General features: G+C 43.8%; 1 protein-coding gene across 2 annotated transcripts in view; it reads right to left on the reverse strand.

Annotated features, from left to right (window-relative positions):
* The window catches only part of SLC1A4 (solute carrier family 1 member 4), a 140901-nt gene that overhangs the window by 14539 nt on the left and 108035 nt on the right, over positions 1-18327 (reverse strand). For both annotated transcript variants that reach the window (XM_077485960.1, XM_077485961.1), the window contains exons 6-7: positions 15765-15959; positions 11636-11770 (exon numbers count right to left, since the gene is read on the reverse strand). In XM_077485960.1, coding sequence (XP_077342086.1) covers positions 11636-11770; positions 15765-15959 — 330 coding nt within the window. The remainder of the gene's footprint in view (positions 1-11635; positions 11771-15764; positions 15960-18327) is intronic.

Consider the following 18327-nt stretch of genomic DNA (forward strand, 5'->3'; position numbering starts at 1 on the left):
ATTTTTCTTGATAGTATACATTGTTTAACACTAGAATTTAACACGTCACATTGTTAATACTGTAATGTATAAGTTTTAGCGCAGCCTTATTTTTTGGGTTTGTGTCTAGTGTGGGTATCTCACATTGGGTTGCAGCAGGAATTTATACTGTTATTATTTACATTATCACTTTTAGATTTTGCTTTCACCGGCTCAGGCCTTGGTTTGATTAATTGAGTTATCGTTTGGACAGCGCTGTTTTCCAAAAAGATATCTTATTATATCCCTTTCCTGTTTTATACAGTTCAACTACCTTTTCCTGCAGATCCTTTGAGAATTCTTTTGCTTTCCCCATGACTCAGAATCCAGAAACATCAGTGCAGCAGTGAATGAAAGATGCAAGGGTCTGTCAGGAGTCCAGAAACTCATTGGCTTTTTATACACACTCACTAATTACTAGCAAACAGATCACAGATGAGGATGGTTACCTTTAATAGCCATTCAAACACCTTTGTATCAACTTGTGTGCATGTTATCAGGCCAGAATCACCAGGGTATGTAAACTTTTGATCAGGGTCATTTGGGTAGTTTCTATTGTCATTATGATTGAAAAAGAGTAAACACAGTTGATTGATAATAAATGGCTTCAGCCAAACACTAACCATGAGTGAAAGAAACGTTTTTGTGTTATCATTCATATTCTCTAAAAATGGCCAAGAAATCATAAATTCTGCCAGGGTATGTAAACTTATGAACACAACTGTAATTATGAAGTGGAAGGAAAATGATAAATGGTTTTCAATTTTTTTTACAAATAAATATGTGAAAAGGGTGGCATGCATTTCTATTCAGCCCCCTCAAAACTTTGTAAAACCATCTTTTGCTGCAATTACAGTTACAAGTCTTTTTGGGTATGTCTCTGCCAGCTTTGCACATCTAAAAATTTACATGTTTGCCCATTCTTCTTTGCAAAATAGCTCAAGCTTTGTCAGATTGGATGGAGAGCGTCTTGCCACAGATTCCCAATTGGATTTAGGTCTGGACTTTGACTGGTCCTTTCTAACACAGGAATATGCTTTGATCTAAACTATGCTTTTGTATGTTTAGGGTTGTTGTCCTGCTGGAAGGTGAACTTCTGCCTCAGTCTCAAGTCTTTTGCAGACTCTAATGCCCTTTACACATGGTTGGACATTCTGATGACAAAAACAATCAGATTTTTTCTGACGGATTTTGGCCCAAACTTGTTTTGCATTAATACAGTTGTACAAAGTTGTCAGAAGATCCGATCCTTCAGAACGAGGTGACGTAAACCACGTACGACGGGACTATAAAGAGGGCAGTAGCCAAAAGCTTTCGTCTCCTAATTTATTCTGAGCATGCGTGGCACTTTGTCCATCGAAATTTAAATGATCAGATTTTGTTGTCGGAAAATTTTAGATCCAGCTCTCAAACTTTGTGTATCGGAAATTCCAACGGAAAAAGTCAGATAGAGCCCACACATGATCAGATTTTCCGACAGCACGATCCGATCGCACATTTTCCGTCGGTTAGCCAGATGTGTGTACAGGGCATTACAGGTTTTCTTCTAAGATTGCCCTGTATTTGGTTTCTTCAATGTTCGCCTCAACTCTGACCAGCTTCCCTGTCCCTGCTGAAGAAAAGCACCCCCACAACATGATGCTGCCACCACCATGTTTCACGGTGGGGATGCTGTGTTCAGGGGGATGTGCAGTGTTAGTTTTCCTCCACACATGGCGTTTTGCTTTTAGACCAAAAAGCTTTTTACCTATTTTGATACATTACAGCCTTTAGTTCAATGTTTTTTAATCTGAATTATATGTGATGGATCAGAACACAATAGTCTAAGTTGGTAAAGTAAAATTAGAAAAATGTATACATAAAACTATTTTTCAGAAATAAAAAAACTGATAATTGCCATGTCCGTATGTATCCACCCCCTTTGTTATGAAGCCCATAAAAAACTCTGGTGCAACCAATTACTTTCAGAAGTTACATGATTAGTGAAATGATGTCCACCTGTGTGCAATCCAAGTGTCACATGATCTGTTATTACATACATACACCTTTTTGAAAGGCCCCAGAGGCTGCAACACCTAAGCAAGAGGCACCACTAACCAAACACTGCCATGAAGACCAAGCAACTCTCCAAACAAGTAAGGGACAACGTTGTTGAGAAGTACAAGTCAGGGTTAGGTTATAAAAAAATATCCAAATCTTTGATGATCCCTAGGAGCACCATCAAATCTATCTTAACCAAATGGAAAGAACATGGCACAACAGCAAACCTGCCAAGAGACGGCTGCACACCAAAACTCATGGACTGTGCAAGGAGGGCATTAATCAGAGACCTAAGGTAACCCTGAAGGAGCTGCAGAGTTCCACAACAGAGACTGGAGTATCTGTACATAGGATGACAATAAGCCGTAGGCTCCATAAGGTTGAGCTTTATGGCAGAGTGGCCAGAAGAAAGCCATTACTTTCAGCAAAAAACAAAATGGTACATTTTGAGTTTGCGAAAAGGCATGTGGGAGACTCCAAAAATGTATGGAGGAAGGTGCTCTGGTCTGATGAGACTAAAATTTAACTTTTTGACCATCAAAGAAAGCACTATGCCTGGCGCAAACACAACACCCAAAGAACATCATCCCCACAGTGAAACATGTTGGTGGCAGCATCATGCTGTGGGATGTTTTTCGGCAGTCGGGACTGGGAAACTGGTCAGAGTTGAGGGAAAGATAGATGGTGCTAAATACAGGGATATTCTTGAGCAAAAACTGTACCACTCTGTGTGTGATTTGAGGCTAGGATGGAGGTTCACCTTCCAGCAGGACAATGACCCCAAACACACTGCTAAAGCAACACTTGAGTGGTTTTAGGGGAAACATGTAAATGTGTTAGAATGGCCTAGTAAAAGCCCAGACCTCAATCCAATAGAACATCTGTGGTCAGACTTAAAGATTGCTGTTCACAAGCGCAAACCCTCCATCTTGAAGGAGTGGAGCAGTTTTGCAAGGAGGAATGTGCAAAAATCCCAGTGGTAAGATGTGGCAAGCTCATAGAGACTTATCTAAAGCGACTGGGCGCTGTGATAGCCGCAAAATGTGGTTCTACAAAGTATTGACTTTAGGGGGGTGAATAATTGTGCACATTGACCTTTTCTGTTATTTTGTCCTATTTGTTGTTTGCTTCACAATAAAAAAAAAATCTTCAAAGTTGTGGGCATACTCTGTAAATGATGCAAATCCTCAAACAATCCATGTTAATTCCAGGTTGTGAGGCATCAAAACACGAAAAATGGCAAGGGGGTGAATCATTTTGCAAGGCACTGTAGTCCTGTGGACAGATTCTACCATCTGAGCTGTGGATCTCTGCAGCTCCTTCAGAGTTATCATGGGCCTCTTGGCTGCTTCTCTGATTAATATTCTCCTTGCCCGGCCTGTCAGTTTAGGTGGATGGCCATGTCTTGGTGGGTTTGCAGTTGTGCCATACTCTTTCCATTTTTTCAGATGATGGATTGAACAGTGCTCCATGAGATGTTCAAAGATTGGGATATTTTGTTATAGCTGTTATAGCCTAACCCGTCTTTAAACTTCTCTACAACTTTATCCTTGACCTGTCTGGTGTGTTCCTTGGCCTTCATGATGCTGTTTTTGTTCACTAAGGTTCTCTAATAAGGTGAAAACTAGATTTTAGTTAGGGGTATCAGAGTAAAGGGGGCTGAATGCAAATGCACGCCACACTTTTCAGATATTTATTTGTAAATAATGTTAAAAACCATTAATCGTTTTCCTTCCACTTCACAAAATCCCAATAAAATACATTTACGTTTTTGGTTGTAACTAGGGATGAGCTTCGTGTTCGAGTCGAACATACGTTCGACTTGAACATCGGCTGTTCGTCCGTTCAGCGAAGTCCGAACATTTTGGTCCGTTCGCGCCAAATTCGTGTGGCACTCACGGCCCACAATACACTGCGATGGCGCAGTGCATTGCTGGCTCATGATTGGCCAAGCATGCACTGTGACCCCGCATGCTTGGCCAATCGCAGCGCCAGCAGCGAGGAGAGCCATGATTGGCCACAGGCAGGATGCCTGTGGCCAATCATAGCTCAGGCTGTGTAGTGCACGCCCCACACTAGATAAGGCCACCAGCGCGGCGGCCTTGTGTAGTGTGTTGGCGTCTGAAGCAGTGGGTGTTCTGTGTACCTTCAACACAGTACACAACGATCGTTTTCGGCCGATTTTCGATCTTGCTGTTGTGTAGTGGTTGTTGTCTGCGTGCCCTGACCGCAGTATACACCGCTATATTCACCTCACCTATATAGCTAGTGATCTATCTTTTATAATAGAGCTTGCAGTCAGTAGTGTTAGGAGCTAGTGCGTGCTGTCTGCGTGCTCTGTACCCAGTACATACCGCTATATCCACCTACATAGCTCTTCTCTATTTGAGACCACTTGCCATCTGCAGGAGTTATTGGAAGTTGTGTGTGCCTCCAGCACAGTACAGTATACATCTGTATATACCCCTTTATCTCTGGTGTTCTATAATAAAGGCATCTGCAGGAGTTAGTGGGTGTTGTGTGCCTCTAGCACAATATACACTACCCAACTGCTTTTTTACCCAACTCCCTTCAGGCCATTACCATGTCTGGAAGGCCAGCAAGGAGAGGCAGACAGGCGCGAGCCGATAAAAGAGGGCAAGCAGGCTCTGTGTCTAGAGACAACAGTGCTGGTCGTGGACGCGGTGCATTGTCATCAGCACGTGGCCATGGGACACGCTTGTCCTTCTTTTCGGCAGCTGGACATGTTGAGCCGCAACATGCCAACGACTTGGTAGAGTGGATGACCAAGCCCTCTTCATCCTCCTCATCCTCTCTCACCCAGTCTCAGGGTACTAGCAAAGCAGCTGCCAACGCATTGTCTTCCCTCCTCTCAATGTCATCATCAGTGACTCCTTCCCTAGACCCACCACGTCCTCCTGAGGAGTCTCCTGAACTCTTTGAGCACAGTGTTGGGTACATGCTCCAGGAGGATGCCCAGTGTTTTGTGGGCTCTGATGATGACACTCAGCTAGAGGAAGGCAGTAGCGTGAGCGCAGAGAGAGGGGATGCTCAAGAAGGACAGCAATCTGGCAGTCATGTTCCACAAGCTGCAGCATACTGCCAGGTTTGCTACAGCGATGAAGAGGGAGGGGATGATGAGGGCACTGACTCCATGTGGGTGCCTGGAAGGAGAGAGGAGGAGGAGGCACATGTCCAACGAGGCAGGATGCCCTCCGGGGGCCAGCTTAGGGGCAGCACACCGACTGAATCACACCGCAGAGCTCCGCCTGTGCAGGGCGCTGCCTCTGCGCGTTATTCTAAAAGTTCTTTGGTGTGGGCCTTTTTTGAGACGAGTGCATCAGATCGCACCGCTGCTATTTGCAACATGTCTCAAGCGTATCTCGCATGGCCAAAACATCAGCCGCTTGGGCACCACATGCTTGACCAGACATATGTTGACCTGCCATGCAGCTCGTTGGCAAGCGTACCTCAAAGACCCACACCAAAGAACAAAGCGGACCTCTCCTTGCTCCTCATCAGCTGGCATCTCCAACCCCACTAGACCTTCAGTCCTCTCTGAAACCTGCTCTGAGAGGAATGAAGGTGTAGAATTAGGTGTGTCACAGCCAAGTGCTTCCGGGAACTCTGCTAGCGGTACACCCACGTCCGATTATAGCAGGCAAATGTCCCTGCCCCAGCTGCTGGACCGGCGAAAGAAGTACCCCAGCCATCCACATGCCCAGCGGTTGAATGCTAGCTTGGCTAAATTGCTAGCACTTCAACTGCTGCCTTTTCAGTTGGTAGACTCGGCCCCCTTCAGTGAGTTTGTACAATGTGCGGTTCCTCAGTGGCAGGTCCCCAAACGCCACTTTTTCTCATGGAAGGCGATTCCGGCTCTCTACCGGCATGTGGAAGGCAATGTCCTTGCCTCGCTGGACAGGGCGGTCAGCGGTAAGGTCCAGCAGGGCATGGACAGGGACGTTACCTGTCTCTCACGGCCCATTGGGTCACTCTTCTGGCAGCTGGGAAGGATGCAGGACAAGGTGCAGTAGTGTTGGAGGTTGTTCCGCCACCACGCCTCCAAAATGCTACTATTGGTTGTGACACACCTCTCTCCTCCACCCCCTCCTCTTCTTCTTCCTCCATGGCCTCTTCCAGTGCTCTGTCCTCAGAACCAGCGGTGCTTCGTAGGCGTTCCAGGGGCTACGCAAGTACGCAGGCAAAACGATGCCATGCCGTGCTTGCGCTGGTTTGTTTGGGGGACAGGAGCCACACTGGGTCGGATGTTTTGTCAGCTCTGCAGGGGCAGGCCAAGAGGTGGTTGACGCCACGCCAGCTTAAGCCAGGAATGGTGGTTTGTGACAATGGCACCAACCTCCTCTCCGCCCTCCGACAGGGACAACTGACCCATGTGCCCTGTGTAGCTCACGTCCTTAACCTGGTGGTGCAGCGGTTCTTGGGCAGGTACCCCGGCTTACAGGATGTCCTGAAGCAGGCCAGGAAAGTCTGTGTGCATTTCCACCGATCATTTAATGCCTGTGCTCGGCTGGCTGAGCTCCAAAAGGAGTTGAACCTGCCCAAGAACCGCCTTATATGTGACATGCCCACCAGATGGAACTCAACGTTGGCCATGCTGCAGCGGCTGCACACGCAGCAGAGGGCCATCAATGAGTACCTGTGCGACTACGGCACCAGGATAGGGTCAGGGGAGCTCGGTTTTTTCTCACCACGCCAGTGGGGCATGATCAGGGATGCATGCACTGTCCTGTCACCGTTTGAGGAGGCCACAAGGATGGTGAGCAGTGACAGTGCATGCATCAGTGACACTGTACCTCTTGTCCACCTCTTGGAGCATACGCTGCGTGGAATAATGGACAGGGCACTTGAGGCAGAACAGAGGCAGGAAGAGGAGGACTTCCTTGCCTCTCAAGGCCCCCTTTATCCAGACAGTGTTCCTGCTGTGCCACCCATCACACAGGAAGAGGATGAGGAGGAGGAAGAGGAGGAGGAGGATGATTGTGTCAGCATGGAGGTGGAGGCTGGCACTCAGCATCAGCAGCAGCAGCAGCAGTCTTGTAGGGATGATTTACAGTCCCAAGAAACACGTGGACTTGTACATGGCTGGGAGGAGGTAGCTGCGGATCATGTTGTCCTTAGTGACCCAGAGGACCTGGCCTGCATCCAGCGTTCTTTCGGAACGCACCTTCAGTGCTGCTGGTGGCTTTGTTACCGATCACAGGGTGCGCCTGTCCACCGAATCAGTTGATCGACTGACCTTCATCAAGATGAATCAGTCTTGGATCACCCACAGCTACCAAGCACCTGAAGCTGATGTAACAGAATAATTTTTTTTTTAAATATCACATCCCTTCAAGACTGCCTATGCTGATGCTGAGTGACTGTCCTGTTATGTTGATTGTCTATCCTCTTCCTCCTCCGCTGATATGTTGGAAGAACATTTCTGGTTCTGGTTGATGCCATCAGCACAATTTTTCTGCCCCTGTTTAACAGGGGCGTTTAAGTACAATTTATGATGCAATGCTTTACAGCAGGGCTAATTCCTGCAATCAAACAAGAGTATATGGGAGAGGTTGCAGTGTGGTGGCACTAGCACCAGTGCCTAAGGCCCAATTTTTCTGCCCCTGTATAACAGGGGCGTTTAATTACAATTTTTGATGCAATGCTTTGCAGCAGGGCTAATTCCTGCAATAAAACTAGAGTATATGGAAGAGGTTGCAGTGTGGTGGCACCAGCACCAGTGCCTAAGGCCCAATTTTTCTACCCCTGTTTAACAGGGGCGTTTAATTACAATTTTTGATGCAATGCTTTGCAGCAGGGCTAATTCCTGCAATAAAACTAGAGTATATGGAAGAGGTTGCAGTGTGGTGGCACCAGCACCAGTGCCTAAGGCCCAATTTTTATGCCCCTGTTTAACAGGGGTGTTTAATTACAATTTTTGATGCAATGCTTTGCAGCAGGGCTAATTCCTGCAATAAAACTAGAGTATATGGGAGAGGTTGCAGTGTGGTGGCACCAGCACCAGTGCCTAAGGCCCAATTTTTCTGCCCCTGTTTAACAGGGGCGTTTAAGTACAATTTTTGATGCAATGCTTTGCAGCAGGGCTAATTCCTGCAATAAAACTAGAGTATATGGGAGAGGTTGCAGTGTGGTGGCACCAGCAGCAGTGCCTAAGGCCAAATTTTTCTGCCCCTCTTTAACAGGAACATGTAATTACAATTCTTGATATAATATTTCACAGGAGGGCCCCTTCCTGTGCCCATCCAGAGTAACGGTGAGGACTTATAGTGTTGTGGCACCAGCACCACAACCACCAAAGGTCAATTTTTCTACCACTGTTCAACAATGGCATGTAATTACAATTCTTGATATAATCGTTCACAGCAGGGCGCTCCAGCGCCCACCAAGAGTCACTTTGAGGGCTTACAATGTTGTGGCAAAACCAACACCTTGTTCCGCCATTTCTGCAGAGCATATAGGGCAGGCCCCTACTTTCAAACATCCAATTTACAAACATCTCCTACTTGCAAACGGAAGGAGACAACAGCAAGTGAGATGAAAAAAGATGGACGACAAAACAAATTATACAGGGGTGATAACCCTTCCCTATGTTTTCCAAAAAGCTTAAAAATAGTTTTTTTGAAGCTACACTTTAAAAATGTACCAGTTGAAAATTACAAACAGATTCAACTTTACACAACAAACCTACACAGTCCCTGTCTTGTTTGCACCGCCTGTATACTGCTGTTCTGAGTATATAGGGCCTGGGGGCCACACGCATTTCCTTTTTTTAATATGGGTACAGGGTTCCCCTTAATATGCGTACAAGACCCAAATAGGCTGGTAATGGGCAGGGAGGGCTACCCATGCCATTTTTCTCAATGATTTTCAACCATATTGCAGGAACCAGATATAACATTAAAACTGCAAGCAGTTTTAACCACTACAATACAGGGCACTTTCACCCCCTTCCTTCCCAACCCAATTTTCAGCTTTCAGCGCTCTAGCGCTTTCAGTGACAATTGCGCGGTCATGCTACACTGTACCCAAATGAAATTGTTATCATTTTGTTCGCACAAATAGAGCTTTATTTTGGTGTTATTTATTCACGACTCCGTTTTTTTTTTTTTGCGATATAAGCGCAAAAATAGCGGAAATTTGGAAAAAAAACTATATTTTCTTTTTTCTATTTGAAAAGAAATCCAATAAAATCAAATTTTGTCATAAATTTAAGCCAAAATGTATTCTGCTACATGTTTTTGGTAAAAAAAATTCCGTTAAGTGTATAATAATTGGTTTGTGTGATCACGGACATATGCACGCAAATGATCATGTACATATGTGTGCAGGTGATCACGTACATATGTGTGCAGATAATCATTGGGACATGTGATTTTAGTGGGACATATGTGGGGGACATGTTTTTATTATTAGGGACATGTGTTTTTATTATTTGGGGACATGTATGTTTTGGGGACATGTGTGTTTTGGGGACATATGTGGGGACTGTGTTTGTACTGTGTGGTGTGTTGTGTGTTTACACTACACTGATGATCAGTGAGTAAAAAGCTGTAAAAAACAGCCCATACTCACTGATCATCAGCCGGCTGCAGCGTTCTGCTCTCCTCTCCTCAGCGGTGACTTCCGTGTGAGGAGAGGAGAGCCGATTGCCTAGCAACCGGCTGTTTGTTTACATCACATGACGGCCGTGATTGGACACGGCCGTCATGTGATCAGGGGGGCCAATCACAGAGCCCTCCTGCCGATCTGAGATGTGCCGTGTCCGGGTGACACGAGCACATCGGGATCGCGCCGCTGTGCGGGCGCGCGCGATCCCGCTACTCCTGAAGGATGTTCCTGAACGTCCTATCAGGAGTAGACGGCTCCCACCCGGCCGTATATATGCATTGGCCGGGTGGGAAGTGGTTAAATGGTGTTATTTCCGTTTAATGTAATTTTGTGCAGGGACTGTTCTAAACACGGGAAACACGTGGCACTTCACAGGCATACTACAGACACCCCCCAGGCACCATATTTAAAGGAATATTTCACTTTTTTTTCACTTTAATCGTCATTAAAATCAGTGCTCACGCCAAAACGGCCATTTTTAAAAACATTTTAGGCATTGACCCATGTCCCCTGGGGCAGGAGCCAGGTCCCCAAACCCTTTTTAGGACAGTATCTTGCATATTAGCCGTTAAAATTAGCACTTTTAATTTCGAACGTTCGAGTCCCATAGACTTCAATGGGGTTCTAAAGTTCGTTCGAATTTGGGGTCCTTTCGAAAGTTCTGGTGCGAACCGAACCGGGGGGGGGGGGGTTCGGCTCATCCCTAGTTGTAACATAACAAAATGTGGAAAATGTCAAGGGGTATGACTACTTTTTCAAGGCACTGTACTACAGAGAATGCAATAAACCACAGAATGGAATGCATGGGGAATATTAGCAAAAAAAGAAAAGGGACATAGAAAGAAAACATTACTTACAGTCTCTGAGATACGTTTTTGTGTTGTTTGGCTTGTGTATTGGATTATAACCTAGTCAATTCAGATATACCAAACGTGCTGAGGCTTTGAAATCCCTTTTGTGAAATTAAGTGTCTGCTGTTGGAAAACTTTTCTGTGATGATGCCGATCCTCAGTAGGGTGGAAATGGAAGTCAGCATGTGCGCCACTCCTCATCCCAACACCCTCTAGAATGTGCCATGCTGTTCAAGGCTGTTCATCATTTCAAGGCAGTGGAACCATGAAGTTGTTGAATAATAAATAAGAGGGCAATACAAATTAATAAAAGAAAAGCCAGGAGGAGAGCCTAGTCACATGACCTATCAAAACCATGTGACCAGCTGTCCTCCAAAATGTTGAGATAAACAGAGAGGAATCCACCTACACTGCAGACTGAATTTAATAATTGGGCTGTAAATGCATCTGGGACATAAAGGCAACTGTATGGTGTAACCCTGCAGAGCACACAGGATGGCTATATCTCCTCTCCATAATAAATGAGCCTCTAAATCAGTGGTCTTCAAACTGCGGCTCAGGAGCCAGATGTGGCCTTTTGCTTGCCTTTATCAGGCCCCTATTCCTTCCACTGATACAAGGTATTATTACTTCTACACCAACAATGGGGCATAATTCTTGTCACTTATAGCAACAATAGGACACTATTCCTACCACACTCCCCAACAATAGGGCACTATTCTTCCCACTGACACCAACTGCAGGGCCATATTCCTCCTAATGACACCAATGATGTGGCAACATTTCTTCCCCTAATACCAATGAGTTAATATTCCTCCCACTAATACCAAAATAGGGCATTCTTTACTCTCATTGATGCCAGGAAATTTTCTACTCACACTGGCCACAGTCTGGCCCCCTCAAAGTCTGAAGGACAGTAAACTGGCCCTTTGCTCAGAGATTTTGGAGACTCCTGCTCTAAAGGTTTTTAAACAAATAAAGTTGTATTCATGATCATGCCTAAATTAATATGCTGAATTCTCTTATTCACTTCACAGTAGTGTGTTGAATTAATGGTAGAATGTCAGATGAGATATTTGTATCACAGGAATACTCACACAATCCAATCTACTGCCAAGATCAGTGACAAATCATTTGTCGGAAGGCCAATCGCCTCTAGAATAATAGCGATAGTGAGGACACCTCCGGCAGGAATTCCAGCTGCTCCCACACTTGACGCTGTTGCTGTAACACTGAGAATAATAATGGACAATTAGACACCCACCTTGACCTCTAGGTTCCATTTCAGACAGTGCTAGTTATGGGGGTTATTTTTTTTGTATCTATTGTATAATATATTAATAGGAATAAGTTGACCTGGGAGAAAGTATTCTACATAACAGAAACATTTTCTCCAGGACAGTAGAATAACTGAGAATACTCCAACAGTATAAAAAGCTATATGGGTTACATTGTGTATGTTCTGATTTCTACATATTAGTAGCCATGGCCACCAAAGCATGAACACACTATATAGCATGCGGACACCAGAGATTACCCTTCACACTAGATACCTGGGACTGGTATTCTCAGAATACTTTACATCTATGCTATTGTAGGGATCTGCTGTGCTCGACTGTCTATATTTATAAATTCCTGTAAATATGTTATGTTTGCACTTCCTGTCTCTGGGTTATTGGATGAAAAATCCCAGAAGGATGAAGTGGAGAGATACTGAGAATGTCTGAGAAGCATGCCTTGTCCATGAGAGAGTTGTTGCTGAACCCAGACCAGAATACAGGGATTACTAGGCAAGTACTCCTATGTTTAATAGTTTACTATTGTTGCCCATAGCTTCTGGGTGTATCTACACTATATTGCCAAACTATTGGGATGCCTGCCTTTACATGCACATAAACTGTAATGGCATCCCAGTCTTAGCCCTTGTACACACGGTCGGAGAATCCGTCGGAATGTGTCCTATCGGACCGTGTCGTCGGATAATCCGACTGTGTGTGGTATGCATCGGACTGATTCCGTCGGAATATCCGTCGGACCCAATTTTCCAACATGTTGGAAATATTTCCCGACCAACTGGGCTGATTGGACATACTCTGATCATGTGTAGAGAATTTTGATCGGACCAAGTGCCACGCATGCTCAGATCAAATTCCTACATCAAAGCTATTGGCTACTAGCCTGAATGTAGTCCCATCGTAACGACATTACGTCATCACGTTCTGAAAGATCGGATTTTTTCGCCAACTTTGTCAGACCGTGTGTATGCAACAGTTTCAGACAAGATCCGACGGAAAAAATCAGACGGGCAAAATCCGACGGATTTGGTTGTGGAAATCTCCGACCGTGTGTACAGGGGCTTAGTCCGTAGGGTTCAATATTGAGTTACCCCACCCTTTTCAGCTACAACAGCTTCAACTCTTCTGGGAAGGCTGTCCTCAAGGTTTAGGAGTGTGTCTATGGCGATGTTTGACCATTCTTCCAGGAGCACATTTGTGAGGTCAGGTACTGATGTTGGAAGAGAAGGCTTGGCTTGCAGGGGTGGAGGAACTTGACTGGCCTGCGCAGAATCCTGACCTCAACCCGATAGAACACTTTTGGGATGAATTAGAGAGGAGACTGCGAGCCAGGCCAGGCGTGTAAAGGCAGACGTTCTAATAGTTTTGGCAATATAGTGTATATTTGTACATATCTATAGTCTGTCTGGTGACAGACTTATCTCTGTTCTATTGTTATTATCTCACATGCAAAGTGCCAGATAGCTAGGATTGAGTTACTGTATGTATGTGGTGGTCACCTTCCTGTATTTTAGTAGGTGAACCCGCTTATTGCTATAAAGTTTATATGCAGCACCTGAATTATAGTTAATCCTGTCCCTACTGGTCTGGGATTCTCAAGCTAGTTTTAGCCCTGGGCTCAATAACCATATGCTAGAGCCAGGTTAGGCATCTGAGGGCCACTTCTGGTAGTTAAGAGGTCCAGCTGCATGACAGATTAAAAACTACTAGATGCAAAGGTGCACAGTAGATAGGCTGACTCTGAGTTCCAGTGTCACACTCTGATCTCTGCTATAAGAATCTGCATTCCAGGCTGGTTGGACAATGGTTGAAGGCTATCTCCATCACTTCTGATCCTCAGATGGACACTGGATCGTGATCATCCACCGGGGCCCCTGCAACTGTACTTTGCTTCAAGATTCATCTGAAAGTTTCTCTATTATTAACTACTGTATATGCTTGGATATATATGCACAATTCCACTGGGACTCTTGTTGGTCCCTTTGCTAATAATACCTGTATGTACAACTATTCGTTTCTTATATAAAGCTCTATTTCCATTCTGGTATGCATCTATATACTTATGGTTAATATTAAATGCTGATAAATTAATATAGATACTAAAGCGCTGATATGTATTAAACCAAAATATGTGAAAAGATATAAAAATGGGTAGCAGCTGCGACTATTCAGAATGTGTTCTGCCTTTACACTGAGGTGGTGGTGAATATTTTTAGCACATATATCCTGCAGAGAGTGTCACGGATAATGGAGTGATTTGATATTCGTGTTTTGTTAGCATTCATGAACTTTTTCATGCTTCTGGATTTTTTGCATATTTATCTATATTTATGAAATTTGTTCACTATTGTATTCACATATTGACTGGAGTTTATTATCCTTTATACATTTAAGGTTTAGCGCACTATTATTTGGTAATATTATATGCTGGTTGCAGTAGTTCCTCTGCTCTCAAGTACTTTGATTAAATTACTAAATAACTTCCAAGGAAGGGAACCCCTCTATTCATAGAGGCCCTGTCCTGGTTGGAGGCACTGCCAACTCTACTATAAAACCCACTTTTCTACTTGGTAAAGGTTTTGGGATTCTAAATTACCTATGGGTATAGCACAATAGCCCGTTTAAGAAGGGCCCTTTCTCATAACCCCCACAAAAAGGGATACACTATATTATTTATTAGAAGCATTCAACGTTGTAAGGCAAGTTCTGCTTACAGCATCTGCTCTTGTAGCATGCACTTACCCCCTGGATTCTGTACTGTGGAAGGCGATCTCTATATGATTTACCACCCTTTCAGTGAGATCCCAGGGAGTATTCTAATCTCATGAAATAATAGTTTAACAAAATGCCAGACAGCTCATCATCTAGTGAAAATGTTAAGCATTCCCTGCCACGTACACACGACCAGACTTTTCGACGGACTAGATCCGACGGTCTTCCCGACGGACTTTCGGCGGAGGTCCGACGGACTTTCTGAACGAGCGGACTTGATCACACATGACCGGCTAAGTCCGTTAGTTTTGAATGACGTAAATGGGACTAAATAAGGAAGTTCAATAGCCAGTAGCCAATAGCTGCCCTTGCGTCATATTTGGTCCGTCGGACTAGCACACAGACAAACGGTTTTCCCGATTTTTAGTCTGTTGGACTTGAGTCCATCGGACAGATTTGAAACATGTTCTATTTCTAGGTCCGTCTGATTATTTTTTTTTTTAATAAAAAGTAGTCGGACTAGCCCACACACGATCAGATTGTACAACGGACTGATCCCGTTGGACCTAGTCTGCCAGAAAGTCCGGTCATGTGTACGCAGCATTAGGCATCACAAGTGGGCCAGGGTTTCTATTAACCTTTTCCCTTTTCTTACTGCTATTTAACATGGGGAAGGGGCCCAGATGTATTAAGCTGGCCTTGCTTTTTTAGTGAAAGGTCAATTTCAATTATTTGCAAAGACCAAAGAATTGTTTTTTGTCTTTTTTCAACCTGGCTAACTATGTAACTATGTTTTAGTAAGCGTTGATCCCACGGAATTTCTACAGACTAATTTCTGTACAACGCTGATATATACCTGCTAAGTCTGTTTGCTCAGATGCTAAATAGGCTTCTAGAATGTTTTTTGATTGTGATAGATCCAGTACCCAAAGGAAATCCATGCCATCAGTTTAAGGACTTTAAAACTTGTGTAGATCGGACATGGTTTAGCATCTAATAAGGGATACCTTTCTGCCTCCATGAAGTGCTGACAAGTATAATGTATTCTGGCTACCAGTAATTACTTATAATGAGAGTATAAGAATAGGTTCATAGAAAGATGGAGCTTGTAGCATCTGTAGCACAGTTCATTATATATATATATATATATATATATATAAAATGGCTTTCACAATTTCCCTGTACTGGGAACGAGAGTAATAACATATTGTTATCTCACAGAATAGTGAAGATCTGTCCAGCGTTTAAGTCAGTGTTGTTCATCTGGGCAATGAATACAGCTGCCATACATTGAAATATGGCTGCACCATCCATGTTCACTGTTGCTCCAATAGGGAGGATGAACCTGCTAATTCTTTTGTCCACTCCATTGTTCTCTTCAATGCACTTGATCATAGTTGGGAGAGTTGCAGAGCTAAGGTCAGAAAATAAAATACTTATTAGTTATCACATGATATGCTTGTAACAAATTAACTGCGTATATTACTAAAAAACGTATATAAAAATACTGACTAGAGAGACTGGCTCACCAGAGACACAGAGAGGTGAAGATAAAGTAAGTTAGAGGGCTTCTGAAGCCATTTAAAATCTCTGGATATACAGTATATGTAAGTTAATTTGATCAGCTAAATTTAATTACTTCTTACCTTAATGCATTCAAATGTAAACCCCCCAACCTCTTATATTTACCTGAGCCTGATTTCGATCCAGCACTGAGAGCAGCTGCTCTCTCAAACCTCACTGGGCAGATTGATAGCAGCGGGCAATAAGGGAGAATTTTGGCTGCCAGGAAGAAAACTGAACTCCATAGGCTAGTATTTTTTTTTATTTTCACACAGGCATAATTATCAGGGCATAGATTTTAATTATACAGTTCCTTACAAAAGTATTCACCCCCCTTGGCTTTTTACCTATTTTGTTACATTACAGCCTTTAGTTCAATGTTTTTTTTAATCTGAATTATATGTGATGGATCAGAACACAATAGTCTAAGTTGGTGAAGTAAAATTAGAAAAATATATACATAAAACAATTTTTCAGAAATAAAAAACTGATAATGGGTATGTGCGTATGTATTCACCCCCTTTATTATGAAGCCCATAAAAAGCTCTGGTGCAACCAATTACCTTCAGAAGTCACATAATTAGTGAAATGATGTCCACCTGTGTGCAATCTAAGTGTCACATGATCTGTCATTACATATACACACCTTTTTGAAAGGCCCCAGAGGCTGCAACACCTAAGCAAGAGGCACCACTAACCAAACACTGCCATGAAGACCAAGGAACTCTCCAAACAAGTAAGGGACAATGTTGTTGAGAAGTACAAGTCAGGGTAAGATTATAAAAAAAATATCCAAAGCTTTGATGATCCCTAGGAGCACCATCAAATCTATCATAACCAAATGGAAAGAATATGGCACAACAGCAAACCTGCCAAGAGACGGCCGCACACCAAAACTCACAGACTGGGCAAGGAGGGCATTAAACAGAGAGGCAGCACAGAGACCTAAGGTAACCCTGGAGGAGCTGCAGAGTTCCACAGCAGAGACTGCAGTATCTGTACATAGGATGGCAATAAGCCATACGCTTCATAGAGTTGGGCTTTATGGCAGAGTGGCCAGAAGAAAGCCATTACTTTCATCAAAAAACAAAATGGCACATTTTGAATTTGCGAAAAGGCATGTGGGAGACTCCCAAGATGTATGGAGGAAGGTGCTTTGTTCTGATGAGACTAAAATTTAACTTTTTGGCCATCAAAGAAAGCACTTTGTCTGGCGCAAGCCCAACACATCAAATCACCCAAATAACACCATCCCCACAGTGAAACATGGTGGTGGCAGCATCATGATGTGGGGATGTTTTTCAGCAGTTGGGACTGGGAAACTGGTCAGAGTTGATGGAAACTTGGATTGTACTAAATATAGGGATATTCTTGAGCAAAACCTGTACCACTCTGTGTGTGATTTGAGGCTAGGGCGGAGGTTCACCTTCCAGCAGGACGATGACCTCAAACACACTGCTAAAGCAACTCTTGAATGGTTTAAGTGGAAAAATGTAAATGTGTTGAAATAGCCTAGTCCTCAATCCAATAAAACATCTGTGGTCAGACTTAAAGATTGTTGTTCACAAGAACAAACCATTCAACTTGAAGGAGCTGGAGCAGTTTTACAAGGAGGAATTGGCAAAAATCCCAGTGGTCAGATGTGGCAAGCTCATAGAGACTTATCCAAAGCGACTTGGAGCTGTGATATATAGGGCAGCACAGTGGTGTAGTGGTTAGCACTCTCACCTAGCAGTAAGAAGGGTCACTGGTTCGAATCCCAACCATGACACTACCTGCCTGGAGTTTGCATGTTCTCCCTGTGCCTGCGTGGGTTTCCTCCCACAATCCAAAGACATGCAGGTAGGTTAATTGGCTTCTGTCCAAAATTGACTATAGTATATGTATGGGGACCTTCGATTGTGGGCTTGAGGGTAGGGACCACTGTGAGTATGCAAGGGATAGGGACAATTGTAGACTCACTCAGGTTGAACTGGATGGACTGGTGTCTTTATTCAACCATACTAACTATGAAACTATGATAGCTGCAAAAGGTGTTTCTACAAGGTATTGATTTTAGGGGGGTGAATAGTTATGCACGTGGACTTTTTCTGTTTTTTGTCCTATTTGTTGTTTGCTTCACAATAAAAAAAATAACATCTTCAAAATTGTGGGCATGTTCTGTAAATGAAGTGATGCAAATCCTCAAACAATCCATGTTATTTCCAGGTTGTGAGGCA

Source organism: Lithobates pipiens, unplaced genomic scaffold, assembly GCF_037356315.1.
Source record: "Lithobates pipiens isolate NorthernLeopardFrog02 unplaced genomic scaffold, aLitPip1_a1.2 Scaffold_18, whole genome shotgun sequence".
NCBI lineage: Eukaryota > Metazoa > Chordata > Amphibia > Anura > Ranidae > Lithobates > Lithobates pipiens.